The sequence below is a fragment of the Gadus morhua genome, chromosome 17 (genome assembly GCF_902167405.1).
Source record: "Gadus morhua chromosome 17, gadMor3.0, whole genome shotgun sequence".
Taxonomy (NCBI): Eukaryota; Metazoa; Chordata; class Actinopteri; order Gadiformes; family Gadidae; genus Gadus; species Gadus morhua.
The window spans coordinates 5,565,169-5,593,163 of record NC_044064.1 but is presented as its reverse complement, the minus strand read 5'-3'; the positions used below and the strand labels follow the sequence as shown (position 1 = coordinate 5,593,163).

General features: G+C 43.5%; 2 protein-coding genes across 9 annotated transcripts; both read left to right on the top strand.

Annotated features, from left to right (window-relative positions):
- The first annotated feature begins 13 nt into the window (after nt 1-13).
- LOC115529432 (autotransporter adhesin BpaC) lies at nt 14-6,460 on the top strand. 2 transcript variants are annotated; one of them, XM_030338169.1, is made up of 8 exons: nt 14-171; nt 595-659; nt 806-1,536; nt 1,732-1,923; nt 2,029-2,124; nt 2,240-2,378; nt 2,517-2,633; nt 6,306-6,460. In XM_030338169.1, exons 2-8 carry the CDS (start codon nt 653-655, stop codon nt 6,347-6,349), a joined length of 1,326 nt encoding a protein of 441 aa, XP_030194029.1. In that variant the 5' UTR covers nt 14-171; nt 595-652; the 3' UTR covers nt 6,350-6,460. The 2 variants fall into 2 exon arrangements, with proteins under 2 accessions (XP_030194029.1, XP_030194030.1); XM_030338170.1 differs by lacking the exon at nt 595-659.
- Nucleotides 6,461-10,502: 4,042 nt separating this feature from the next.
- LOC115529374 (ice-structuring glycoprotein) lies at nt 10,503-19,460 on the top strand. Of its 7 annotated transcripts, none has more exons than XM_030338049.1 (12): nt 10,503-10,665; nt 12,510-13,202; nt 13,875-14,023; nt 14,203-14,391; nt 14,498-14,593; nt 14,692-14,827; nt 14,968-16,313; nt 16,494-16,682; nt 16,791-16,886; nt 17,003-17,138; nt 17,280-17,444; nt 18,280-19,460. In XM_030338049.1, the coding sequence occupies exons 2-12, from the start codon at nt 12,512-12,514 to the stop codon at nt 18,321-18,323; spliced, it is 3,237 nt and encodes a 1,078-aa protein (XP_030193909.1). In that variant the 5' UTR covers nt 10,503-10,665; nt 12,510-12,511; the 3' UTR covers nt 18,324-19,460. The 7 variants fall into 7 exon arrangements, with proteins under 7 accessions (XP_030193909.1, XP_030193906.1, XP_030193910.1 ...); XM_030338046.1 differs by having other exon boundaries at nt 12,510-13,587; nt 13,630-14,023; XM_030338050.1 differs by having other exon boundaries at nt 12,510-14,023; nt 14,968-15,147; nt 15,904-16,313.
- The last annotated feature ends 8,535 nt before the right edge of the window (nt 19,461-27,995 follow it).

Below are 27,995 nucleotides of genomic sequence, written 5' to 3'. Positions count from 1 at the left end.
GCGGGCACGTTCTCAGTGTCCATCACTTCCCACACTGTTCACCTGCGAGAGGGATCTGAGAAGAGGAAAATAACTAGGCCTATTACCATCCACCACTGAGCCGCAGTATCTTTAGCACAACTTGTACTCCCAATCTATTCGTGTGATTATTAAAAATTAAATCAAAGACAGGTAGGTAAACGAACCTTACTACTAACTCTGAGAGATAACCTGTGAGATTAACTGTGAGGCACTAGTATGAAAAAATACAAACCTCAAGTTATGATACCTGAACCTAAAATGTTGTTTTACTTTGTTTGAATTGCTAAATGTAATTCGACCAACTCATATGATATTAATCCAGTGATATCAGTTTATAATAATTTGTTTATTACTACAATGTAGTCTTTTATTGTGTTTGCCAACACACAGTTATGATAACATTATATCTGGTATAATTAATACAGCCTACGATAGGCTAATAATTATAGAATGATAATCTTAAAGTATATTTTCAGAGTGGTCAAATGTGTCAATTTTTGTCAAAAATACATTCAATATAAAATATGAAACAATCCTGATATTTTTTAAATTATTATTCGTTTTTTTTAACAGATTGAGATTCTGGGCTGTAACCACCATCCACCTTTGAATTAAAACAAAGAATAATACTATGCTAGGTGATACATGCACAATATGATAACTATTTGAAATGCTGCAAACAATGTTTCACATTTTAAGTAGGCCATCTCATTGTTAAAAACTTTTTCCGAAGCACAGACTATAAACCCTGCCTCTTGACTAACTTTAACTTTACTATTTCTAGCCATGGGCGGGAGTGTCCTCTTCTCCCTGCTATTGGCACTGACAATTGTGCCAAAAGCCTCTACCCAGTCAACGACAATGAGCTCTACAGCAGCTGGATCCACCGCTAGTACCCCAATGATGAGCTCTACAGCAGCTGGATCAACCGCCAGTACCACAATAATGAGCTTGACAACAGCTGGATCCACCTCTACGACCGCAATGATGAGCTCTACAACAGCTGGATCCACCGCTAGTACCCCAATGATGGGCTCTACAGAAGCTGGATCAACCGCCAGTACCACAATGGAGAGCTCTACAGCAGCTGGATCAACCGCCAGTACCGCAATGATGGGCTCTACAGCAGCTGGATCAACCGCCAGTACCACAATGATGGGCTCTACAGCAGCTGGATCAACCGCCAGTACCACAATGGAGAGCTCTACAGCAGCTGGATCAACCGCCAGTGCCGCAATGATGAGCTCTACAGCAGCTGGATCAACCGCCAGTGCCGCAATGATGAGCTCTACAGCAGCTGGATCCACCGCTACGACCGCAATGATGAGCTCTACAGCAGCTGGATCAACCGCCAGTGCCACAATGGTGAGCTCTACAACAGCTGCAACCCCCTCTACTACCGCAGCTAGAGCCCCTGCTACTACCACTACGAGATCTACAGCAGCCTCTACCAACGCGACGGGACCAACCGATCCCCCTGTCCTGGTCTTCAACGGCACGGTAGAACGTCTACCCGTAAGTATTCGCAACACAATTTACTTCAATAACATACAATTGACTGAACTTATAATCAATCAAAATAGCCTACGTAATGATGAGTAGGAGCACAGAGAGAACATCAAAAGTAAGACTGATAATAATAACCCCGCTCTTATCGAAAACGGTTTGCGCTCTAATCAAGTCCTTTGTCCTGCTGTCATGAAAATACAGAGCCCCATCTCCAACGCAGGCTGCGGCAATTCCCTGCTTTGTGCCGGAGCGCCGGAGAGCTGTGACCCATCGAAGCCTGGATCCTGTTTCTTTGTGGGTATCAAACGGACTGCCGGACAGAACTTTGAGTTCAGCCTCTCTGGAGAGTCCGAAGGCTACATAGGCTGCACGTTGTCAACCGACAGCTCGTTGGTAAGAAAAAAACTCCAAAGGCAGCTGTTAATTTAACAGGTCAATTAAAGTCTACATATTTGTGCCATTGCTAACGTTCTGTCTGTTTGTTTGTTCTCATAACAGGGAGGAGGGGATATTACCTTCATTTGTGCCAACAAAGATGGGACGGTCGAATTCATCGGTGCTTCGCTTAACAACAGTGCTTTGAGTAGAAAAGATGTAAGTTCAAGTACTTTCGGCACCTTCGAAGTTCCGATAACCCTAACCCTCCAACAGACTAGCAATGCAAATGTAAATATCAATACATTGTCTGGATCTCACTCTGCCTCGTTAGGTGAACGCAAACTCGGTGAAGGGTCACATCAACGGAAACACAATCCAGTGTACGTTTAAAGCCACCGTTCCCGACGCCACAGCCAGAGGGTCGGCAACGTCCTTTGCGTTAGCTGTTGTCAGTGGAACCTTCTCGCCTGGTAAGCCGTTCAAGTCAACGCCACACAAAGCTTCACACCAACAGACTTTTAGCAAACACATACAAAACAACATACAGCGTCACACGATCACGTGACCTGCCAACACTTATACTCAACTGTGTACATTTCCTTAACCAGGCACAGGTGACCTTGGCCCTCCTGAGGCCAAAGTCCAGACAAAAGTGCTGAACATAGCAAACATCATCTCAAACTTCCTAAACAGCGGCCGGCCAACCAACCAGGGACTGTCAGCAGGTAGGCACACTAGCTCGGCTTCCTGCCGAATCATTAGCTAAGCTGCCTGCTAAACTACAAAAAAAAATCAAAAATCAAATCAAATTTATTGTCATTTTGTTGATTGAACAACAAAACGAGAAGGCGTTTCTCACGGATCAAGATCAAACATACATTTCAAACAAACAAACGTCCCAATGATGAATAAATAAATAAATAATAAATAAATAATAAATAAAGTCCAGTGAGAAGATCTGGGACGCTGGTGCATTGAGCATCCTGACAGCTGGAGGTAGGAAGCTGTTCCGTAGCCTGGTGGTGGAGCATCTTAAGCTGCGATAGCGTTTCTTGGAGGGTAGGAGCTGAAAGAAGCTGTTCAGTTTGTTTACGTCCACCCCGTCTCTGCTGCTTCCTCCTCCGGGCAGTTGCGGGCACGGTGTCACAGTGTCCGTTAGTATCCTGTGTGATGTTACTCGCTCTCAATGTCCTAATGTTTAATATTGTTTCCCTGTCATAAACTACGTTCGTAGGACGTCCCACCAGACTCGTCGCCAGACCTGAGTCTTAAGGGGGGCATATGAAATGCATAGGGGGGCACAATTATTATTAGCCTAGAGTATGTATATTTCCTCTTCGCGCAGCACATAATCATCGCGTTAAACATAACCAACAGCAATATGACCCTATAGCCTATAGCCTACAACATCACATCATTCCTCATCATTTAAAGCAATACATTACATAGAAGCAATGCTATGAATATATATCCATAAAACACTGGACTATACAACATATTAGGTGTAAAAGCAGTTAACAGAGAGATATCCATGCCATTAGGATAGGATAGGATATATTTATTTGTCATTGGACAGAAGTACAACGAAATTCAGTGCACTCACGTACTGGTCTCATTTAAAAAGGTAACATAATAAATAATAAATAAAGAAAATACATTCAACATTTCTTTCACTCACTACATTCATGTCGTCATACACTATACCGTTAACTTAGTGCCATTGTATGCCTAAAAAAAAAGAAATAGTAAAAAAGTAGTATGCCTTAAAATAGTAGTACAAATATGTAAAGTGCTGAGCATTGGATTAGAACCTCCTCATCAACATATCCTTCCACTCAGACGTAAACTTGTGAGTTATGTCCTTTTCAAAAGCAAGCTGAATCAGCTGGGCCTTGCGTCTGTGCAGCATACCGCGCCGATGCTCTGAGGAGACGTTTTTCAACGTGGAAAATGAGTTTTCACACATTGCTGTGGAAGCTCCTAAACTTAGGGCAAGGGTGTAGGCTGTGAGAACAGTCGGCATAGCCTGGAGTGCACAGTTGAATTTGCTGAATTTGTCAGCTTCATCAGCTTATTCCCTTTCAAAAAAAATAATATATGTTCTTCTTTCAAGCATGAATAAAGACACCAAGTCCCTCTGTCATGACTTTGTACGATCAAAATTCTTGTAAAACTTCTGACCCTTGGTATTATGTTTATTTAAATTAAAATAAGTAACTTATTAAAATAAATACATTTTATAAGCTGAGCGTTTTCATGAGCCTTATAGTATTAGAACATGTGGTACTTGTTGATTAGCTCAGTTGTTATGGCAATGAATACGCCCTCAGCTGATAAAATAATGCCAGCGTCTTCTTTCAACTGAAAATTAACACCCATGTCAACTTTTTCTGCTCCTTGCACCTTATCATGCTTATCATGTTACGCAGAATTACTAGCCCCTGCCGACTAAAAAATGAAACAATTCAAGAGGCGGCATAGTTAGAATCGCCTTGTGGTTGTCAACTGTCATTTAATAGTCATCTGACAGATTATGTCAAGGTTTTAAAATGATTATTATTATTATTAGCTGGTCATGTTATAACACAGCTGGTAATCGTGGATTTTCTGATAAAGACTAGCAAGCCTTTTTGACAGACAAAACAGCAGAAACTAGCTTAAGTGTGCTCGTGCTGCCTTTTTGGTTTTGTCAAACAGGAGACGCCCACCCACCAATCAGAGGTTAGAGATTCCTGCAGGAAGGTTGCGCTCGATTTCACTAGCCCATTTGTGCCTGTTCATTAGTGTACAGCATCTATTCTCTCATTGCTTGTGTAAAAAAAAAAGGTAGAATATTAGATTTGAGGAAGAAAAGATAGGGTGGGCTAAGGCAAGTTTTGGGTGAGCTTGAGCCCACCCAAAAAAGGCCAAAAAGACAAAAGGTCTCGCCATTAGAGGCAAAAAAGCCTTTGTTTACCTTGACAGCGGTCAATTATACTTGGCAACGGTGAATTATCAAATATAATTCACCGCCAGAAGTTGTGAAGGGCCCATGCAAGTGAACGGAGCGTTAATAATATAAATAATAATATAACATATATACATATTTTTTTCTTTTTTTGAGATCTGTGCCTCAAGTGGGGGGGCACAAGCATTGTGGGGGGGGGGGCCCGGCCCCCTATGGCCCGCCCATAGCGACGGGCCTGCGTCTCACACTCAAACATTCAATCTCAATCTCACAGATCTCAAGAGGGGCCGCTGCGACTGTGCGCGCCGCCAGTTAGTCGCCCTGGCAACGAGTTTACTTCCTCGTCTCCTATCCTGTTCCTAATTCCTCCTCTCGATCTTCTTTTCCTCCGTATTGTCTTCTTTATCAGAGTTGTTGGTATGAAATCCAGTTGTTCGGGTGATAAATCAACTGTCTGGCAAGCGAGTTGAAGCTCCAGAAGGTCCGCTCTAGCGTAAGTGCGTCTCGGTGGATTTGGATACGTGGTGACCCCAGCAGAGAATAAACCTCCATAACTTGATGAAGAATGGCTTTTGAATTCCTCCAACGCAGATTTGACAGTATCCATAAGTCATAAGAATATTGTACCGATTTAAACTCGACAAAAATGTGTAAAAGTAAATTAAATATGTAATAAAGTAGCCTTTCAATAACGAGTCGCTCAAACATAGGAGCGCCCCGCATCTCGTTGCCATGGAAAACAAGCTAGGCCGCCCGCTAAACCATAAGCTAGGATGCCTGCTTAACCTCTAGCTAGGATGCATGCTAATCCATTAGCTAGGCTGATCGCTAAAAAACTAGCTAGAATACCCACTTAATCTTTTGCTAGGCTGCCCGCTTAAGTACTAACTAGGCTGCCTGCTAAACCTCTAGCTAAGCATTTTCAACCACAGACAATTTCATGAGGATGGACCCATTTCGTTTTTGACCAACAGGAATAATCTGTTGTGTGTCAAACATCATTACACGCACACGCACGGCAACAGACCGGTCCCTCACAACCGAGAGAATGAGAGAAACAAAGAGAATGCAAGAAAAAAATAATGAGTTGAATGGATTTGAACATGAAAACACATCAAAACGCGGATCTTTAGGGGAAAAGTGTGGCAGCTAAACTTCTAGCTAGGCTGCCCATTAAACTCTGAACAAGGCTACCAGCTAAACCTCAAATTACGATGTCTGCTTAATCTCTTGCTTCACTCCAGGCTAGACTTCTAGCTTGGATGCTCATTTTACCTCTAGGTAGGCTGCCCGCTAAACTGCTAGCAAGGCTATATCGCTACAGTGTTTATCTGCATGTCCTTTTTTTTTTTACCATTTAATATACAAGTTGCCTTGGCCTAGCAAAAGAAACGTTTTAATCTATTTATGAAATAATCTCATCTCTTTCCCTCTCTTGCTTCCTTTTCAGCTCTGCTCATCATCATAGTGACCATGGGACTGGCCTTTATATAAAGCAGCTTTGAAACTGTATAAATTGATATGTGGAAATAAAATCCATAGAATCAAATTATTTTTATTTGATGAACAAAGACGTTCATTTCATTAGATTTTTTTTTTTTTTTTTTTCTAGGTAGGCTGCCCGCTAAACTGCTAGCAAGGCTATATCGCTACAGTGTTTATCTGCATGTCCTTTTTTTTTTTACCATTTAATATACAAGTTGCCTTGGCCTAGCAAAAGAAACGTTTTAATCTATTTATGAAATAATCTCATCTCTTTCCCTCTCTTGCTTCCTTTTCAGCTCTGCTCATCATCATAGTGACCATGGGACTGGCCTTTATATAAAGCAGCTTTGAAACTGTATAAATTGACATGTGGAAATAAAATCCATAGAATCAAATTATTTTTATTTGATGAACAAAGACGTTCATTTCATTAGATTTTTTTTTTTTTTTACAATTAGTAAAATGCCTCAAATCGTTTATTTAATCAAAGGATCGTGATAAATACAGCCCCATGACGAAGCCTGAATGTTAGCCTTAAAGAAAGAGCTATTTATTTTTCTTACAATTATGCCCTTTTTTTTGCCTTTGGGTGAGAGATGAGTTTTTCTGTATGTTTCGACACATCTATATGTGTACTCTATGTATTGTGTTCTTCTCAGACAAACAGATCATCAGGCACTGAATCAATGTTTGTCCACTCTCTCTTCGTTGAATGATGCCACTGGATGGCAGAAACGATACTGGCTTGAATGCTGAATGAAATAGTGATTTTTTATTATCGAAGCACAAGAGGAAAGTGATTAAAGTGATCACTGCATATTTTAATCTTGCTCACAGAATGAACAGGCATTCAAACACTGGTTGTATCAGTTAATGCACCGTGTTGCGACTTCTAATATGTTTTGCTTTGTTTGAATGTTAAATAAAATAGCCTATACCAGTCAACTAGATTCTGTTCTTGCCTACTTTGTACAATAAACCTTTTTGGGAAAATATGTTCGGAAAAAGTAATGCAAACTTGCTTTACCTTATTTCTTGTCATACATGATGATTGGGCCTATGTTGGATTTTCTTACAGGCTAGAGAGACAAAGTAGGCCACGGTCAATATTGCATTATGTTATTGATTAAAAGTTGACATTGTCCTGCTCTAAAAGCCTTGTTTGCCTTGGTAAAAACGTTTGTTTAATATATCAGCTCATTAATCCAAATTAAAAAGATAATAAATAAATACTGTCTAAAAACTCTGAGTTTTTAAACTTGGTTTTATTTGAATTACAATTCTACCAAACCACTGAACAGTGTTTTTTCATATTTGCAAGTTGTTTGCCAGCTTTGGATATTCCTTTGATAGTCTTTACATTACATTTACTTAGCTTTTATTCAAAGCTTCTTGCTTACTTTTATCCAAAGCACATGAGACAATTTCAAGTGCTATATTACACACAATGTACAAGAGATTGCTGTTTAAAAAAAATGAATAAATCATGGGCCAACGTGCACTCAAAAAATAATATATGTCTGCAACAGCAGAAATGTAGGGTTTCAGCTTTCCTGATGTCGGTGAGGAGTTTGTTCCAACATTGTGGAGCCAGAAACGCTAACAGTTAAGATTTTGTAAAGCGTGATGGAGAAGCAAGCCGGAAGACGGACTTTCAGCCTAGTTGACTGGCTCGGGGGTGTGGTTTAACCATGTCCTGGATGGAGGATGGGGTGGAGTAGTTTGCAGCACAGAATTCAAATACCAGTGACTTTCATCAGATTGGACAAACCACAAGGGCAGGGTGCGGAGGAGAGATGCAGTGGGGGATAACTGGTTGGCTGCACCATTCTAGATGAGTTGCAGAGGATGAATTGCACATGCTGGCAGACCAACCAGAAGTGAGTTGCATTGGTCTAGTTGCAAGATGACAAGAACGTAGAGTCTAGACCAACACTTTTTTGGCCCTCTGGATGAGGAACAGAATCTGTTCCTCATCCAGATGGCCAAACAAGTGAGGAGGACACATCTGATGTGTCCTCCTGATGTTGTTGAGAATTAATCTGCAGGAGCTGGTTGTCAATATTGATGGAGAGGTTGTGAATGGGAGATGCCTTCCTTGGCAGGAAGAGCAGCTCAGTCACGTCCAGATTAAACTTAAGCTAGTGTGTCCACATCCACTGAGAGATGTCTACCAGACATGCAGAGGTTCTTGCTGTGTGGTTTTAGACGGTGGAAAAGACAGAATAAGTTATGTTTCCTCTGCATAGCTGTCGTAGGGAGACCATGTGAGTAAATAATAACAGATGGGACCCAGAAGAGAACCATGTGGGGCCCCAGTAGTGAGACTACAAGGTTCAAACACAAATTCTTTCCAGGTGACCCTGTCAGTGCGATCCTTGAGGCAGGATGTGAACAGGGAGAATGCAGAGCCTGAGATTCTCAGTTCTCTGAGGGTTGAGAGGAGGATCTGGTGGTTCACTGTGCCTAACAATTAACGTTAGACACACAGGAGGTGAAATTTAACTACACATTATTGCATCTAGCAGTAACATTGAGGGTTGTTCCTTGCATTGGTCCATTCCTTCCACTGCTTCATCTCCTTGGATACTGGCAATTTTGGGTTCTGTCAGACCTGCCAAAAACACAAATATCTTTCATATAATAATAATCATTGGGGTTCCTACAAAAAACGCAGGAACCCTATTGTATTCGTTATCCGAATATGGCTACTAATAGTATAGCCATGCCAAATTTCAAGTAGGGATGCACCGATCCGCTTTTTTCACCTCCGATACCGATACCGATGTCTGAGGTTTAGTATCGGCCGATACCGACCCGATACCGATATAGAAAAACAGCGCGAAATTATGGCTACAAACTGTAAGTTTCATTGAGGGGAAAAGACTGGGATCATGAGACTTGAATTTTTGGAGGTGCTTTATAAGGTTTGTGGTATTAAAGCTAGAAGGTTTAGTACCACCCCTCGGGACATTTACTTTGCATATGTTGCATGTAGCCGTGGAGCTTGCTGGCTTAGGTAAAGTGAAATAGCTCCAGATAGCAGATCCTTTTGCTCGCTCCATTTTGCAATCACTGTAGGCTCCGCACGGCGTGTTGCTTGTTTATGACGTCACTCACAGCCCACAGCATAGAAACTGAATAGATCAGCCAATAGATAGATAGATACACTTTTATTAATCCCGTGAGAACATTTTCGTGGGAAATTAAATTATCAAAGCAGCAAGGTAGTAGGAATAGGATTCAAGTATGTACATAAACGTAAAAAAATATATATATTATTTTTTTTTAAATATGGATCGGCCCATTTTTCACCGATACCCGATCTAGAAATGTCTTCAATATCGGTACCGATACCGATATAAATATCGGATCGGTGCATCCCTAATTTCAAGTCTATATCTGAAAAAATAAAAATTAGATGCATTTGTTCGAAGTGGCCTTTCTGAACCACGGCCTCTCTCCAAAGCAGGCTCGGCCTAAAAGTGGTACAAATGTAATGTCGCAAAGGTCAATTTGGATTTTGACACAGTATGCCTTAGAAACATGGCTGGTGATTGTTTTGATATGTTTGACTCCGGTAAACCAGTTTTTAGGGCATACCAATGCCATATTACCATACCAACCAAGCTCACCATACCGCCACGTACGAAAAACCTCTATTTCTCAAAATATACTATTATCTACCATACATATTCTATATGTCCATGTAGTGTAGTAGTATTGTGTCGGCCACATGACCATGGGGTTGTTGTTTCAAGACCAATCGCAAACAACGATTCTGTGAAACGTGTCATTACATCCAATAATAATGTATACTATCAGTCTTTCATTGGGCCACCATACTCGTCAAACATTAGGACCCCGTCATGGTTGCTTGCAACTTTATGTATTTTAATTAAATTTCAGGTAGGCCTAAGACTATATGTTTTTGACGCCTCCATTTGAGTCGGTTTCTTGTCCATTAGTCAAACAGGTTGGACCGTATTTTGCTCAAGACAGCAATTACTGAGAGGGTAGGTTTTTTCTTGGAAGGTTGACAAGGAGCCCGACACATTCTGCAGACCCTGAAGTGTTTCCAATATGCATTATGCATGAGAGGCCAGGTCTTGCAGAGCGCGATTTCAAGTCCCTCCTCATCCCCTTAAATAGCGGGCCCGGTTCCCCTGTCCATCACTTCACACACTGTTCACCTGAGAGAGGGATCTGACCGAGGAAAATAACTATAACCATCCAACACTGAGCCGCACTACCTTTAGCACCAGTGTCTTTTACTTCGAATCGATTCAGACGTGTGATTTAAAAAGAAACGAAAAAAAATACAGGTAGGTTAACAAACCTTACTACTATCTCTGAGATGTTGGCCCAACTGTTAGACACTAGCCAAAGTGAAAAATACAAAGCATGCGTTTTCATTACTATGTTGTTGTTGTTGTTGATGTTTCTTTAATGTTTTTTTTCCCCTCAAATTCTGTAAGTCATTCTGCAGCCTATACCGTATGTTCAAAAACACTTGAAATCTTCAGGTATGGTTACCAATAACCCCCACTACCCATAAACCCAAATTGGTGGGACTACCCCCAAAGGTGGCGCTATTGTAAAAAATCATGAATTAGCCTTATTTCTCCTCACCAGATTGACCTGGACTCAAAGTTCTTTCATATTATTAATCTCTAGAATCAGATGTAAAAAATCGTTTGATTATCCCACAATTTCATAGAAAAGCCAAACGTCCACTGTCTCAGCCGGTTTTGCCTATATGAACATTTTGTTATTGTATAGCTACAGCTATACAATAACATAGGGCTATTATTAGCTGGAAACCGTTAACAGTGAAACATTCTCTTGATGTTTTTTTGCACTGTTTTCTTGATGTTGTGTGCTTATCAATAGACATTTTCGCCATGTGAATGAGGCTTCAAGCAGTTCAGGAATGTCAGTGGCTCAACAAGATAATGCCGTGTACTGGTGATACTCAGGTTGAGTGTTCGAATCCTGATTAGAGCATTATGAACAAGCTGAAAATGACATCCTGTCATTGCCAATCATTTAAGAAACACAACATTGAACACCACCTGAAATTCATCAGGCAATCAACATTCCCGCTCATTAGTTTCCAAGAATCTGACTTCCAAGACACAGTATGGCATTAGGGGGAACTTCTTCGTTAACCATTTTTCCTTCATAATGAACTCAGACATATTAATATTTCTTCCGTTAGCGTTCTTGACAACAAATGTTTAATTTACCCAGAATTTCAAAGATTTTTCAGGTATTTGCTTGAAAGCCCTTAATTCATTTGAGAAATGTTTGCTTGGAGTTTTCTGGATGTTGTGTGCTTATCAATATACATTTTGACCATGGGAATGAGGCTACATTTCAGGTTTGTCAGTGGCTCCATGGGATAATGCCTTGTACTGGTGATCCTTAGTTTGAGAGTTTGAATCCCGATGAGACAATTATGAACAAGCTGAACATGACATTCGGCCATTGCTCTACAGCACAGTCACCTGAAAGCCGAGGCACAGTATGGCATTAAGGGGAACATCAACATCTTTCCTTCATAATTATATGTCATATTTATATATCTTCCATCATGTGTTCTCGACTTTTCATTTTCCTCGGACCCCGTTAATTACCGCTTAAGGTTATATTTTCAATTGTTTTTAATTACTAAACATAAATATTAAACGATAGGCCTACTAATATGATATTAATTTAGCGATTATTGATTTATATTAATTGGTTTATTACTACAATGTCTTATATTGAGTTTGCCTACAGAGCTTTGATAATACAACATCTGTTCAAATTAATATATACTACATTAGGCTTATAATTATGGAATAATAATCTTGTCATTAAACATTAAGGGTAAAGTATATTTTCAGCGTGGTCAAATGTGTCAATTTTGGTCATTCAAATGCATTGAACCTGCTGTTTTTTTTTTTACATTTGGTTGAGAATCTGAACTGTAACCACCAACTCCCTTTGAGTTAAATTTGAGAATAATACCATGTTAGGCAATATAGAAACAATATGGAAAAAACAATTTGAAATGCTAACATAGTGTTTCAGAGTTAAAAGGAGGCTAGTTTATGGTAAAAACTTGCGAAAGCACAGGCTATAAACCCTGCCTCTCGACTAACTTTAACTTTACCATTTCTAGCCATGGGCTGGAGTCTCCTCTTCTCCCTGCTATTGGCACTGACAATTGTGCCAGTAGCCTTTACCCAGACAACGGCAATAAGCTCTACAACAGCTGGATCCACCGCTAGTACCACAATGATCAGCACTACAGCAGCTGGATCAACCCCTAGCACCCCAATGATGAGCTCTATAGCAATCGGATCCACAGTCAGTACCACAATGGTGAGCTCTATAGCAACCGGATCCACCGCAAGTACCCCGATGATGAGCTCTACAACAGCTGGATCCACAGCAAGTACCCCAATGATGAGCTCTACAACAGCTGGATCAACCCCTAGTACCCCGATGATAAGCTCTACAACAGCTGGATCAACCCCTAGTACCCCGATGATAAGCTCTACAACAGCTGGATCAACCCCTAGTACCCCGATGATAAGCTCTACAACAGCTGGATCAACCCCTAGTACCCCGATGATGAGCTCTATAGCAGCTGGATCCACTGCAAGTACCCCAATGATGAGCTCTATAGCAACCGGATCCACAGTCAGTACCCCAATGATGAGCTCTACAGCATCAGGATCAACCCCTAGTACCCCGATGATGAGCTCTAGAGCAACCGGATCCACCGCAAGTACCCCGATGATGAGCTCTATACCAACCGGATCCACCGCAAGTACCCCAATGATGAGCTCTATAGCAACCGAATCCACCGCAAGAACCCCAATGATGAGCTCTATAGCAACCGGATCCACAGCAAGTACCCCAATGATGAGCTCTACAGCAGCCGGATCCATCGCAAGTACCCCAATGATGAGCTCTACAGCAGCTGGATCAACCCCTAGCACCCCAATGATGAGCTCTATAGCAATCGGATCCACAGTCAGTACCACAATGGTGAGCTCTACAGCAGCCGGATCCATCGCAAGTACCCCAATGATGAGCTCTACAGCAGCTGGATCAACCCCTAGCACCCCAATGATGAGCTCTACAGCAGCTGGATCCACAGTCAGTACCCCAATGATGAGCTCTATAGCAACCGGATCCACCGCAAGTACCCCAATGATGAGCTCTATAGCAACCGGATCCACAGCAAGTACCCCAATGATGAGCTCTACAGCAGCTGGATCCACCGCAAGTAGCCAAATGATGAGCTCTACAGCAGCTGGATCCACAGTCAGTACCCCAATGATACGCTCTACAGCAGCTGGATCCACTGCAAGTACCCCAATGATGAGCTCTACAGCAGCTGGATCCACAGTCAGTACCCCAATGATGAGCTCTACAGCAGCTGGATCCACTGCAAGTACCCCAATTATGAGCTCTATAGCAACCGGATCCACCGCAAGTACCCCGATGATGAGCTCTACAGCAGCTAGATCCACTACAAGTACCCCAATGATGAGCTCTACATCCGCCGGTGCCACCGTTAGCACCGTGGCAACGCCTGCTGGCACCACGGCTAGCACCATTGCAACGTCTGCCGTAGCCACCTCTACGGCAGCATCTACTAAAACCCCAGTTGAAGCTCTGCTGGTAAGGCTTTGTCTAATCAGGAACAAATACAATCCACTTCAATTCCATACAATTGACTGAAACTATATTCAATCAAATAGCCTAGATAATAATGATTAAGAGTTGAAAGATTATAATATCATAACACTTTTTTTCCCTTCTCTTCTTAAATTGTTTTTCCCTCCATCTTCAAAATCCAGACGGCCATCTCCAGCGAAGGCTGCACCGAGACCCTGCTTTGTGCCCAAGAGCCGGCGAGCTGCGACCCATCGGTGACAACATGCTACTTTGTATCCGCCCAGCAGACTGAAGGACTGAACTATGGGTTCAGCCTCTCTGGAGAGTCGGAAGGCTACATAGCCGTCGCGTTGTCAACCGACAGCTCTTTAGTAAGAAAAAACTACAAAGGCAGCTGAAAATTGCACAGGCCAATGAAAGTCTACATATATTTTTGCCACTGCTAATGTTCTGTCCGTTTGTTGGTTCTCATAACAGGGAGGAGGGGACATCACCTATATCTGCGCCAACAATGAAGGGTCCTTCGAATTCATCGGTGCTTCGCTTGACAATGGTGCTTTGAGTAGACAAACTGTAAGTTGAAGTACTTTCGGCACCTGGAAGTTCCACTTAAACCAAACCCCCCAACTGACTATCAATACATTTGTCTGGATCTGACTCTGCCTTCTTAGGTGACCGTGAACTCGGTGAAGGGTCTCATTGACGGAACCACAATCCAGTGTACGTTTACAGCCACCGTTCCCGATGCTACAACCAGAGCACTGTCTACGTCCTATTCTCTAGCCATTGTCACCGGAACCCTTTCCAGTAAGTCAATCTGGTCAAAGCCACACAAAGCTTCACATCCATCCGCACATCCAACACACACACGAACAAAACCACATACAGGATCAAATGATCACGTGACCAGAAACCGCATATCCTCAACTGTACATGTTCCTCACTAGGCTCAGGTACACTTGGAGTTCCCGTGGCCAGAGTCCAGACCCCAGTTCTGGACATATCAGACGCCAGTTACAGCCCCAGCACCCAAACCACAGTCTCAACTACCGTGAGCACCTCTAGTAACCTGGCAACGCCTGCCGGATCCACGGCTAGTACCCCAATGATGAGCTCTACAGCATCAGGATCAACCCCTAGTACCCCGATGATGAGCTCTATAGCAGCTGGATCAACCCCTAGTACCCCGATGATGAGCTCTAGAGCAACCGGATCCACAGCAAGTACCCCAATGATGAGCTCTAGAGCAACCGGATCCACCGCAAGTACCCCAATGATGAGCTCTATAGCAACCGGATCCACAGCAAGTACCCCAATGATGACCTCTACAGCAGCTGGATCCACCGCAAGTACCCAAATGATGAGCTCTACAGCAGCTGGATCCACAGTCAGTACCCCAATGATGAGCTCTATAGCAACCGGATCCACCGCAAGTACCACAATGATGAGCTCTATAGCAACCGGATCCACAGCAAGTACCCCAATGATGAGCTCTACAGCAGCTGGATCCACTGCAAGTACCCCAGTGATGAGCTCTATAGCAACCGGATCCACCACAAGTACCCCGATGATGAGCTCTATAGCAACCGGATCCACCGCAAGTACCCCGATGATGAGCGCTATAGCAACAGGATCAACCCCTAGTACCCTAATGATGAGCTCTACAGCAGCTGGATCCACTACAAGTACCCCAATGATGAGCTCTACAGCAGCTGGATCCACCGTAAGTACCCCAATGATGAGCTCTACAGCAGCTGGATCCACGGCTAGCACCCCAATGATGAGCTCTACAGCAGCTGGATCCACGGCTAGCACCCCAATGATGAGCTCTACAGCATCAGGATCAACCCCTCCTACCCCAATGATGAGCTCTATAGCATCAGGATCAACCCCTAGTACCCCGATGATGAGCTCTATAGCAGCTGGATCAACCCCTAGTACCCCAATGATCAGCTCTACAGCAGCTGGATCCACAGTCAGTACCCCAATGATGAGCTCTATAGCAACCGTATCCACCGCAAGTACCCCAATGATGAGCTCTACAGCAGCTGGATCCACTGCAAGTACCCCAATGATGAGCTCTACAGCAGCTGGATCCACTACAAGTACCCCAATGATGAGCTCTATAGCAGCTAGATCCACTACAAGTACCCCAGTGATGAGCTCTACATCCGCCGGTGCCACCGTTAGCACCGTGGCAACGCCTGCTGAAACCACTGCTAGCACCATTGCAATGTCTGCCGTAGCCACCTCTACGGCAGCATCTACTAAAACCCCAGTTGAAGCTCTACTGGTAAGGATTTGTCTAATCTAGAACAAATACAATCCACTTCCAATTCCATGCAATTGACTGAAACTATATTCAATCAAATAGCCTTGATAATAATGATTAAGAGTTGAAAGATTATAATATCAAAACACTTTTTTTCTCTTCTCTTCTTAAATGGTTTTTCCCTCCGTCTTCAAAATGCAGACGGCCATCTCCAGCGAAGGCTGCACCGAGACCCTGCTTTGTGCCCAAGAGCCGGCGAGCTGCGACCCATCGGTGACAACATGCTACTTTGTATCCGCCCAGCAGACTGAAGGCCTGAACTATGGGTTCAGCCTCTCTGGAGAGTCGGAAGGCTACATAGCCGTCGCGTTGTCAACTGACAGCTCTTTAGTAAGAAAAAACTCCAAAGGCAGCTCTATTAATTGCACAGGCCAATTAAAGTCGACATATATTTGTGCCACTGCTAATGTTCTGTCTGTTTGTTGGTTCTCATAACAGGGAGGAGGGGACATTACCTATATTTGCGCCAACAATGAAGAGTCCTTCGAATTCATCGGTGCTTCGCTGAACAACAGTGCTTTGATTAGACAAACGGTAAGTTTAAGTACTTTTGGCATCTTCCAAGTTCTACTTAACCTTAACCCCCCAACTGTAAATCAATGTAAATGTAAATATCAATACATTGTCTGGATCTCACTCTGCCTTGTTAGGTGACCGTAAACTCGGTGAAGGGTCTCATCAACGGAACCACAATCCAGTGTACGTTTACTGCCACCATTCCTGATGCCACTACCAGAGCAGTGTCTACCTCCTATTCTCTAGCTATTCTCACCGGAAACCTTTCCAGTAAGTCAATCTAAGCAAAGCCACGCAAAGCTTCACATCCATCCGCACAATTCAAACCACACACCAACAAAACCACATACAGGATAACATGATCACGTGACCAGCAATCGCTTATCCTCAACTGTACGTGTTCTTCACTAGGCACAGGTGTACTGGGAAATCCCGTTGCCAGAGTGCAGACACAAGTGCTGGACATATCAGATGCCAGCTCCAGCACCAGTATCCTCACCACGGTCGCAACCACCACAGTCGCAACCAGTACCGTTGCAAACAGCGGCCGACCAACTCACCTGGCACTGTCACAAGGTAGGCAGACTAGCAAGGCTTCCTGCCAAACCAGTAGCTGTGCTGCCCACTAAACCACGAGCTAGGCCGGTATCATAAAGTATCATAAAGTCGGCGTGGGTCGTTACCAACAGGATAACACGCCCCGCTCTTTCCTAAAGCTTTCAGCCCAGAATGCTTTTAATCACGTAGTGTTTGAATTCCAGCTGAAACATTGGGCTTACTGGCTCTTTTAAGTAGCCACTAGTCTGATTATATTAAAAGAAAGTATTTAATTCAATGAGTTTTTCATGTTTTCCCCTCACTTCTCTTTCTGCCCGCCATACCACAAGCTAGGCTGTTCACTTGACTTCTAGCTAGGCTGCCCACTAAAGCGCTAACTAGGCTGACCAGTGAACCTCGAGCTAGGAAGCGTGTTAAACCACGAGCTAGGCAGCCCGCTAAACAGCTAGCTAGGCTGCCTGCTTAACCTCTAGCTAGGCTGCACACTAAACTCTAGCTAGGCTGCAAACTAAACTCTTGCTAGGATGCACCCTTAACTCTAGCTAGGCTACCAGCTAAACCTCAAGTAATGCTGTACGCTAAACCTCTAGCTATGCTCCAGGCTAAACCTCTAGTTAGGCTGCCCACTAAACCTCTAGCTAGGCTGACCATTAAACCTCTATCTGTTGGCCCGCTAACTGCTAGCAAAGCTATATCCGCTTTATCTGCATATCCTTTTATTCACCAATTAATATACAAGTTGCTTCGGCCTTGCTTTTAAGTAGCAACTAGTTGTCTGATAATCTAAAATTCATTGTTTTAAAGTAATGATGAAATAATCTCATCTCTTTTCCTCTCTTGCCCCCATTTGCAGCTCTACTCATCATCCTAGGGACCATGGGCCTGGCCTTGCTATAAAGAAACTTTAAAGAAACTTTAAGAAGTGACAAAAACATAATTGTGAAAATACAATCCTTAGCATCCACAATTTTTTATTTGATGAACAAAACATTTACATTTAATTAACTACATAAAAAAAACATTTTGACTGTTTGTAAAATACTTCACTTGTTTTTTTTTAATATATTCAGTTCATTAATGGAGGATTTTGTTAATTAAAGGCCCATGACGATGCCTGTCAGTTAGCCTTAAAGAGGGAGCTATTTATTTTTCTTAACAATTATGTCCTTTTTATAACTTGGGGTGAGACATGACTTTAGTGTATATTTCCACACATCCGATTGTATGTTTCATGTATTTATTGTGTTGCTCTCAGACCAACAGGTTATCGGGCACTGAAACAATGTTTGTCCTCTCTCTTCGTTGAATGATGCCACTGGATGGCAGAAACGATACTGCCTCTAGTTGCCTCATTGTCAAATTGTAAAAGCAACCTTTTTTAAATAATGGCTTTGTAATGTAATTATGAAATATTCTCCTCCCTTTCCCTCTCTTGTCTGCATTTTTATCTCTGCCCATCATCATAGAAGCCATAGGACTGGCCTTGTTATAAGGCAAACGCCTGCTATACAGCTATTCAATGTCAAGACTATGAATGGGTTCATTAAAGGCAAAAGTGTAATCGCTCAATGCTCAATTGGTCATTCGATTTTGTATTTGTCGATTTTAGGAGATCTCTTCAGTTTTTACTGTACAGAAAAATATATCCAGACAGAAATATATCCATATCTAGACATAGATACCAATGTAGAGTTTTGTTGATGGCGCGTTTAGGCAGCCTCAACTAACCCGAATCCTCTTGACAGGCTCTGGGGCTGGGTGGGGCTGCACACCTGTGACACATTCAATAATCAGGGCACACAGGTTGAACCAGCAATCACCACACATGCTCATGGGTAGCTCTGACATGCCAATACGGAGCACCTTCCCTGACTGACACTTCTTCCAACTCTGTTGTTGTTTTCAGGTTACAACAACCACAACCACAACAACAACAACAACACACTCATTAGGAACTCTGCCTTGTCAGTATTCAATACCTGCTCTGCATGCACAAAACCGTCCAATTCTACAATAAACCAGTTTCCCACAACATCTACCTTTGTCCTGGTATCAGGCTATTGAATGCAGACAGTATTTTAAATGACTGTTACATTCCTTTAACCTTGATTATTAATATGAGCTATGACGAATGTTTTATTTAATTGACTGCTGCCCGTTGTTTTCTTGTACTGACCTATGAACGCTGATCTGTTGCCTCTGACATATAACTATCTTGTTTTGTCTGAGTTTTCAACTTTTTTAAAGTTGTGTGTATAGTGCTGCAAATTAAATTCCCTTCTTGGGATGAATATAATTGTCTGAATCTGAAAAACTGGTCATGACATAATTTGCCAATGACGGGAATTAATGAGACAAAAATGTCAAAAAATTGTCAAAAGGAAGCAAGAGTCTTGGGAGGTTTACCATCAGGAGGATGACAAAAGGTTTGACGTAGTTGATAATCCGCAATTATTTCCACCACACCTCATACACGCAAGATCATGTGTTATCCACAAGATCAAGATCCTCCTTCTTCCTTTAAATACCGAACACAGATCCCCTGTCCATCCATTCACACACCGAAGACACCTGCAAGAGAGACTTTAGGAGAGGAAAGAAATCTTTTCCAGCTGAGCCGGACTACATTAACCCCACTGTTACTCTGAATTGATTTGTACGTGTGAAAAAGGAAACTGGTAGGTAAACCCACTTTATTGAGGCTACTAACTGAGTTGTGCTAACTATAAGGCACCTTGTGTTCTGAATCCAATACCAAAGATAATGTGTCCAGTGGTTTTATTTGCTTAATGCAAATGTAAAACAATAGGCCTACGTATGTGAGGGGCTAAATCCAGTGATATCTCTTAATATAAATTTGTTTATTCCTAAAAAGTAGGCTCATGTTGGGTTCGCCTACACACATGTTGTAATAATACATGTGGTATAACTAAACCAGCCTACGATATAGAATAGTATTTTATTATAGAATAATAATCTTCACGTTAATCATTTATAGTAAAGTATACTTTAAGCAAGGCCAAATGGGTTATTTTAAATGCATTAAATATGGGATCAATCTGTTGGTATTTTCAAAATGTGTAATTTTTTAAGAGAGGGAGATTCTTTGTTGTAACCAAACTATGAGCCTTTGAATTAAAATAGTTTGAGAACAATCTGTTCTAGGCGATACAAGAACAATTTGAAGACAATTATTTGAAATGCTAACAAACGCAAAAAATGGCAGCACTGGGGCAATGTCTCACAACTTTAACTTTACCATTGCTAGACATGGCCGGAGGAATGCTGTTCTCCCTGCTTTTGGCACTGACCATTCTGGATGGAGCCTCTAGCCAGACCACAACAGCCCCCGCAACCACCACGGCAGCCGCAACCACCACAGCCCCCGCAACAACCACGGCAGCCGCAACCACACCAGCAGCCGCAACCACCACGGCAGCCGCAACCACCACAACGGCAGCCGCAACCACCACGGCAGCCGCAACCATCACGGCAGCCGCAACCACCACAACGGCAGCCGCAACCACCACGGCAGCCGCAACCACCACGGCAGCCGCAACCACCACAACAGCAGCCGCAACCACCACAATGGCAGCCGCAACCACCACGGCAGCCGCAACCACCACGGCAGTCGCAACAACCACGGCAGCCGCAACCACACCGGCAGCCGCAACTACCACCGCAGCCGCCACCACAACAGCAGCCGCAACCACCACGGCAGCCGCAACCACCACAATGGCAGCCGCAACCACCACAATGGCAGCCGCAACCACCACGGCAGCCGCAACCACCACGGCAGCCGTGACCACCACCACGGCAGCCGCAACCACCACCGCAGCCGCAACCACCACCGCAGCCGCCACCACAAGAGCAGCCGCAACCACCACGGCAGCCGCAACCACCACAGCAGCCGCAACCACCACGGCAGCCGCAACCACACCGGCAGCCGCAACTACCACCGCAGCCGCTACCACCACAACAGCAACCGCAACCACCACGGCAGCCGCAACCACCACGGCAGCCGCAACCACACCGGCAGCCGCAACCACCACAATGGCAGCCGCAACCACCACGGCAGCCGCAACCACCACGGCAGCCGCAACCACCACAATGGCAGCCGCAACAACCACGGCAGCCGCAACCACACCGGCAGCCGCAACTACCACCGCAGCCGCCACCACAACAGCAGCCGCAACCACCACAACAGCAGGCGCAACCACCACGGCAGCCGCAACCACCACGGCAGCCGCAACCACACCGGCAGCCGCAACCACCACAATGGCAGCTGCAACCACCACAATGGCAGCCGCAACCACCACCGCAGCCGCAACCACCACCGCAGCCGCAACCACCACCACCGCAGCAGCAACAACAGCGGCCGCAACCACAACGGCAGCAGCAACAACAACAGCCGCTGCAACCACAACAGCAGCAGGCGCAACCACAACAGCAGCAGGCGCAACCACGACAGCCGCCACAACCCCAGCAGCCGCAACCACGACAGTTGCCGCAACCACAACGAGTCCACCTGTACTGACAAACAACAGCACCGTAGGAGATCTATCGGTAAGTGTTTAACCTAAATAATACACTACAATGACAGAAATTGTGTTATATCAAATAGAGTACACAATAATAAATTAGGAAAGAAAGAAATTCAGACACATAATATTCATAATTTTCCCGCACTTCTTAAATCCTTTTTCCCGCTATCAAAACACAGCCGGCCATCTCCAACCAAGGCTGCAGCAGTTCCCAGCTCTGTGCCTCAGAGCCAGAGAGCTGTGACCCATCGGTGGCTGGATCCTGTTTCTTTGTGGGTGCCAAACGGACTGCCGGACAGAACTTTGAGTTTGGACTATCTGGACAGTCCGATGGTTACATCGGCTGCACGTTGTCACCGGACGATGATTTGGTAATTAACCCTGACTGTCAATCGCACAGGTCAATTAAAATCGACCTATATCTGCAACATTGCTAATGTGCTGTCTGTTTGCTGGTTCTCATCACAGGGAGGAGGAGATACTACTTACGTTTGCGCCAACAACAATGGAAGGGTCGAATTCATCGGAACGATCTTCCAAAACGGTCGATTGACTCGACGAACTGTAAGTTTAAGTTCATTCGGCACCTGAAAGTTCCACTTAACCCTAACCTCTTAACTGTCAATGGACGTGTTGATATCAAAACATTGACTGGCTTCGACTCTGCCTTTTTAGCTGAATGCAAACTCGGTGAAGGGACGCATCGACGGAAACAGAATCCAGTGTACGTTCGCAGCCACTATCCCTGATGCGACAGCCAGAAGGACGCCGACTACCTTTTCGTTAGCTCTTGTCACCGGAACATTCAACCCCGGTAAGCCAATCGAGTAAAAGCCCAAGAAAGCTTCACACCAACGCACACACACACGTGAACACACACAGACACACATACACACACACACACACACACACACACACACACACCAAACAGGATCATATGATCACAGGATCTTCAATCGCTTATCCTTAACTGTACATGTTCTTAACCAGCCACCGACGTCCTGGGAGCTCCCGAGGCCAGAGTCCAGACCGGAAGGGTGGAGCTGGGCAACCCCAACTCCAATAGCACCAACCTCATCAACTCCGCCGGCGGCGGGCCAACCTACCAGGCACTGTCACAAGGTAGGCGGACTAGCAAGGCTCCCTGCTAAACCGGTATCTGCATGCTAATCCATGAGCTTGGCTGCCCTCTTAATCTCTAGCTAGGCCTGCCACTTAAGTGCTAGCTAGGCTACCAGCTAAACCTCAAGTAAAGTTGCCCGCTCCAGTATGCTGCAGGCTAGACTTCTAGCTAGGCTGCCCACTTAACCTCTAGCTAGGCTACCCTGTTAACCTATAGCTAGGCTGTCCACAAATCCACTATCTTAACTGCTAGCAAGTCAATATCTGCTTCAGCAGATATAGTTGCCTAGGCCTCACTTTAAAGTAGCCACTAGTTGTCTGTTAATCGTAAAAGCAACGTTTAATGCAATTATGAAATAACTTTCTTAGCCCAAGTGAAGGAGTTCAAGTACCTTGTTCGCGAGTGAGGGTACTATGGAGCGTGAGATTGGCCGGAGAATCGGAGCAGCGGGGGCGGTATTGCGTTCGCTTTACCGCACCGTTGTAACGAAAAGAGAGCTGAGCCGCAAGGCAAAGCTCTGGATCCACCGGTCGATCTTCATTCCTATCCTCACCTATGGTCATGAGGGCTGGGTGATGACCGAAAGGACGAGATCGCGGGTACAAGCGGCCGAGATGAGTTTTCTCAGAAGGGTGGCTGGCGTCTCCCTTAGGGATAGGGTGAGAAGCTCAGCCATCCGTGAGGAACTCGGATTAGAGCCGCTGCTCCTTTACTTAGAAAGGAGTCAGTTGAGGTGGTTCGGGCATCTGGTAAGGATGCCCACTGGGCGCCTTCCTTGGGAGGTGTTTCAGGCACGTCCAGTGGGGAGGAGACCTCGGGGAAGACCCAGGACTAGGAGAGATTATATCTCAACACTGGCCTGGGAACGCCTCGGGATCCCCCCGTCAGAGCTGGTCAATGTGGCCCGGGAAAGGGAAGTCTGGGGCCCCCTGCTTGAGCTGCTCCCCCCGCGACCCGACCCCGGATAAGCGGATGAGGATGAGGATGAGGGATGAGGATGAAATAACTTAATCTCTTTCTCTCTATTTTCAGCTCTGCTCATCATCCTAGGGACCATGGGTCTGACCTTGCTATAAAGCAGCTTTAAGAAGTTCCAAAAGTAGTAAAAACCTACATTACATATATTAACTACATCAAAAATATATGAACAATTCGTAAAATACTTTGTATTTTTAAATCCTCAGTTCATTAATGGAAGGATATTGTTAATTAAAGGCCCATGACGATGCCTAGAAATTAGCCTTAAAGAAGTAGCTATTTATTTTTCTAACAATTTTGTCCTTTTGTTTGCCTTTGGGTGAGTCATGAGTTTTGTGTATATTTCCACGCATTCCATTGTATGTGTCATGTATTTATTGCGTAAGTCTAAGACCAACAGGTTATCAGGCACTGAACCAATGTTTGTCCCCTATCTCTTCGTTGAATGATGCCACTGGATGGCAGAAACGATACTGGCTTGTATGTTAAATAAACTTGCGATTTGTGATTATCTAAGCACGAAAATTAAGAGCAGTATTAAATTAAGTTAATTCTGCTCACAAAAAAAACATGCATTCAAACAGTGGTGGTATGATCCGATTGTTATGCACTTTGTTGCAACAACTAATATGTTTTGTTTTGTTTGTTTGTTCAATTAAATATACCTATACCAGTCAACTTGATTCTGTTCTTGCCTACTTTGTAACGCAACCATGCTTTACCTAATTTCTGGTCATTACATGATGGAATGGCCTATATTGGATTATTTTACATGCTAGACTAGAGCAACCCGATCTCTTCAATCATGGTCATGACCATTCAAGGTGATTGGTGGTATGCATCTGCGCTCCACACAAGCTAATTGGAAGGATGGGCTTATCATCTGTCATCTAATGCAGCGGTCCCCAACCACCGGGCTGTGGCCCGTACCGGGCCGCGGGACATTCCTAACCGGGCCGTAGGTTAGTATGCTACGACATGAATAGAAAAAAAATAAATAAAAAAAATTCATGCGAAATGCATGCACACTTAATAAACTCAATTTACTTCGCAATACTGTCACTCTTTTACATGCCATAAGTCTATATGAATGAGTGGATCCGCAACCCATTTGTCAATTTCCCGAATCACTTGTCAGTGCAGGAGGAAGATCAAATGATCACGTAGTGTTCGAATTCCAGCTGAAACATTGGGCTTACTGGCTCTTTAAGTAGCCACTAGTCTGATTATATTAAAAGAAAGTATTTAATTCAATGACTTTTTCATGTTTTCTCCTCACTTCTCTTTCTGCCCGCCATACCACAAGCTAGGCTGTTCACTTGACTTCTAGCTAGGCTGCCCACTAAAGTGCTAACTAGGCTGACCACTAAACCTCGTGCTAAGAAGCGTGCTAACCCACGAGCTAGGTAGCCCGCTAAACAGCTAGCTGAGCTGCCTGCTTAACCTCTAGCTAGGCTGCACACTAAACTCTAGCTAGGCTGCAAACTAAACTCTTGCTAGGTTGCACACTTGACTCTAGCTAGGCTACCAGCTAGGGCTGGGCGATATGACGATATATATCGTGTGATGATATAAAAATGTCTATCGTTTCATATTATGTTTATCGTCTTGTCGCAAATCACACTTTACGGTAATATTTTTCGTCATTTAGACAACGCTTTTCATTCTTCCACACGTCACATGAAGGCAACACAAACAAACATGGAGGAGAGTGAATTCGACAATTCTGAACAGGAGAAGGACTCAGACGACCAGCCAAGACAAAGTGAGCTCGTACCTAAAAGAGTGGCTAACCGGTCCCCTCACCAGACTCAAACACCACAAACCTATTTTACCGCCTACGAAAGAATCACGAAAAACAGTATGTAGAGTCTACGGATGAAGTCCACAAAAGTACAGTGCTCGAGTACGTCGAGTGCTCAAAACGTACTTGTTTTATTCTATATATTTATATTGTGAGCCTTATATTGCTGCATTAGTTTAAACTTGAAAGTGTTCCATGTTTACATTTCGTATTTTATATACCAATATTTATGTTAGGCCTGTATTCATTTTTGTTTGCCGCTACAATACAAAGTTCTACTGTTAAAGACTATTGGTATGGTTGGTTTTAATATTATTGAAAACCAACCAAAAATGTATTTTCTATTTACCTTTTTATATTTATACATTCATATTTTAAATTTTGTTCCATGCATAAATTGCACCAAGGTTCTAAATAAAAGGAGAAAAATAATCAAGAGTAAGTTATCTTTATTTGTAGAGTATATAATTCAAAATGTAATACGAAATAGGCCACAGAAATGTGGTCATTTTATATAAACTATTTATTCATTGAATTTACAGAAAATGTGCTATATCCTGATATATATCGTTATCGGGATATGAATGACCTACATCGGGATATGATATTTAGTTATATCGCCCAGCCCTACTACCAGCTAAACCTCAAGTAATGCTGTACGCTAAACCTCTAGCTACGCTCCAGGCTAAACCTCTAGTTAGGCTGCCCACTAAACCTCTAGCTAGGCTGACCATTAAACCTCTATCTGTTGGCCCGCTAACTGCTAGCAAAGCTATATCCGCGTTATCTGCATATCCTTTTATTCACCAATTAATATACAAGTTGCTTCGGCCTTGCTTTTAAGTAGCAACTAGTTGTCTGATAATCTTAAATTCATTGTTTTAAAGTAATGATGAAATCATCTCATCTCTTTTCCTCTCTTGCCCCCATTTGCAGCTCTACTCATCATCCTAGGGACCATGGGCCTGGCCTTGCTATAAAGCAACTTTAAGAAGTGACAAAAACGTACTTGTGAAAATACAATCCTTAGCATCCACATTTTTTTATTTGATGAACAAAACATTTACATTTAATTAACTACGTAAAAAAAACATTTTGACTGTTTGTAAAATACTTTTTTTTCTATCTTCAGTTCATTAATGGAAGGATTTTGCTAATTAAAGGCCCATGACGATGCTTGTAAAGGCCGATCCAAACCTCCGGATCCGGACGAAATTCGTCCGTCGACCCAAACGTTATCCCCGGAACTACCCTCCCTTCATACCTCCGTCTGGTTTCAGCGTTGTTGTGGATGTTACGCATAAATCCTCTAGAGGGCAGTGACTGTCGTTTCACAAATTAACGGCATCGACAATCGCAAACATGACATCTGTACAGATGATTTTGAAACTGTGTATGGTTCGTTCTTTGAATATTCCGATTTAAAACAAAATCAGAAAAAACAATTAACAGAGTCGTTTTTTTGGTTTTTCTGATTTGGTTTTTAAACTGAAAAAGGGTAAAAGGAATAAACAAATCAACGGCATTTTATTTGTGTTTGTGTGTTTTGTGTGTTGGTTTTTTAAACCCGAAACAGAAAAACAAAAATAGATACATTTATAGTTATAGGCTACACCAGAAGGCAGAACGCAGCGAAGAAAAAAGAGCCAACCACCTAAACCAGCAATAGACTGTCTATTTATATTTAGCCTTAGTTATGGCCGCACTTGAACCTCATTGAGATTTTATTCGTGAACTATTTGATACTGGAAAGACACTTGACGCGATCAGTACCGCTCATAAGCAATCTGGTGCCCCGATGTGCTCCGTTATGATGGTGAGGAGGTTCTGTGTGGAGCAAAACCTTCGAAGAAGAAATCTAGTTTCCGATTTAGTTTCAGATCGTCCACTCGCAGACTCGCCGGCTCCCACGCTGGCCATTGTAGAATGCGTGAGACTCGATGGAACGTTTGAAACGTCTTTTATGCATATATTTTTTAAACCACGTGCCCTTTTCCCGGCATTCATTGCGGTTTTTTTATCTAAATATCACGCAAACAAAAAAAGAAACTGGATTATTCAGTTGTATTTCATGTAGGCTACGCCGTCTAGGCTTCGCCTTATGGGCTTGTCCCGCCGAA

Bases quoted from the DNA above. Each gene is read 5' to 3' on its own strand.
- LOC115529432 (XM_030338169.1), top strand. The intron at 2,125-2,239 runs GTAAGTTCAAGT...CTGCCTCGTTAG, and splicing joins GTGCTTTGAGTAGAAAAGAT to GTGAACGCAAACTCGGTGAA. The intron at 2,634-6,305 runs GTAGGCACACTA...CTTCCTTTTCAG, and splicing joins CAACCAGGGACTGTCAGCAG to CTCTGCTCATCATCATAGTG.
- LOC115529374 (XM_030338045.1), top strand. From the start codon at position 12,512: ATGGGCTGGAGTCTCCTCTTCTCCCTGCTATTGGCACTGACAATTGTG. The intron at 14,024-14,202 runs GTAAGGCTTTGT...TTCAAAATCCAG, and splicing joins CCCCAGTTGAAGCTCTGCTG to ACGGCCATCTCCAGCGAAGG. The intron at 17,445-18,279 runs GTAGGCAGACTA...CCCCATTTGCAG, and splicing joins TCACCTGGCACTGTCACAAG to CTCTACTCATCATCCTAGGG.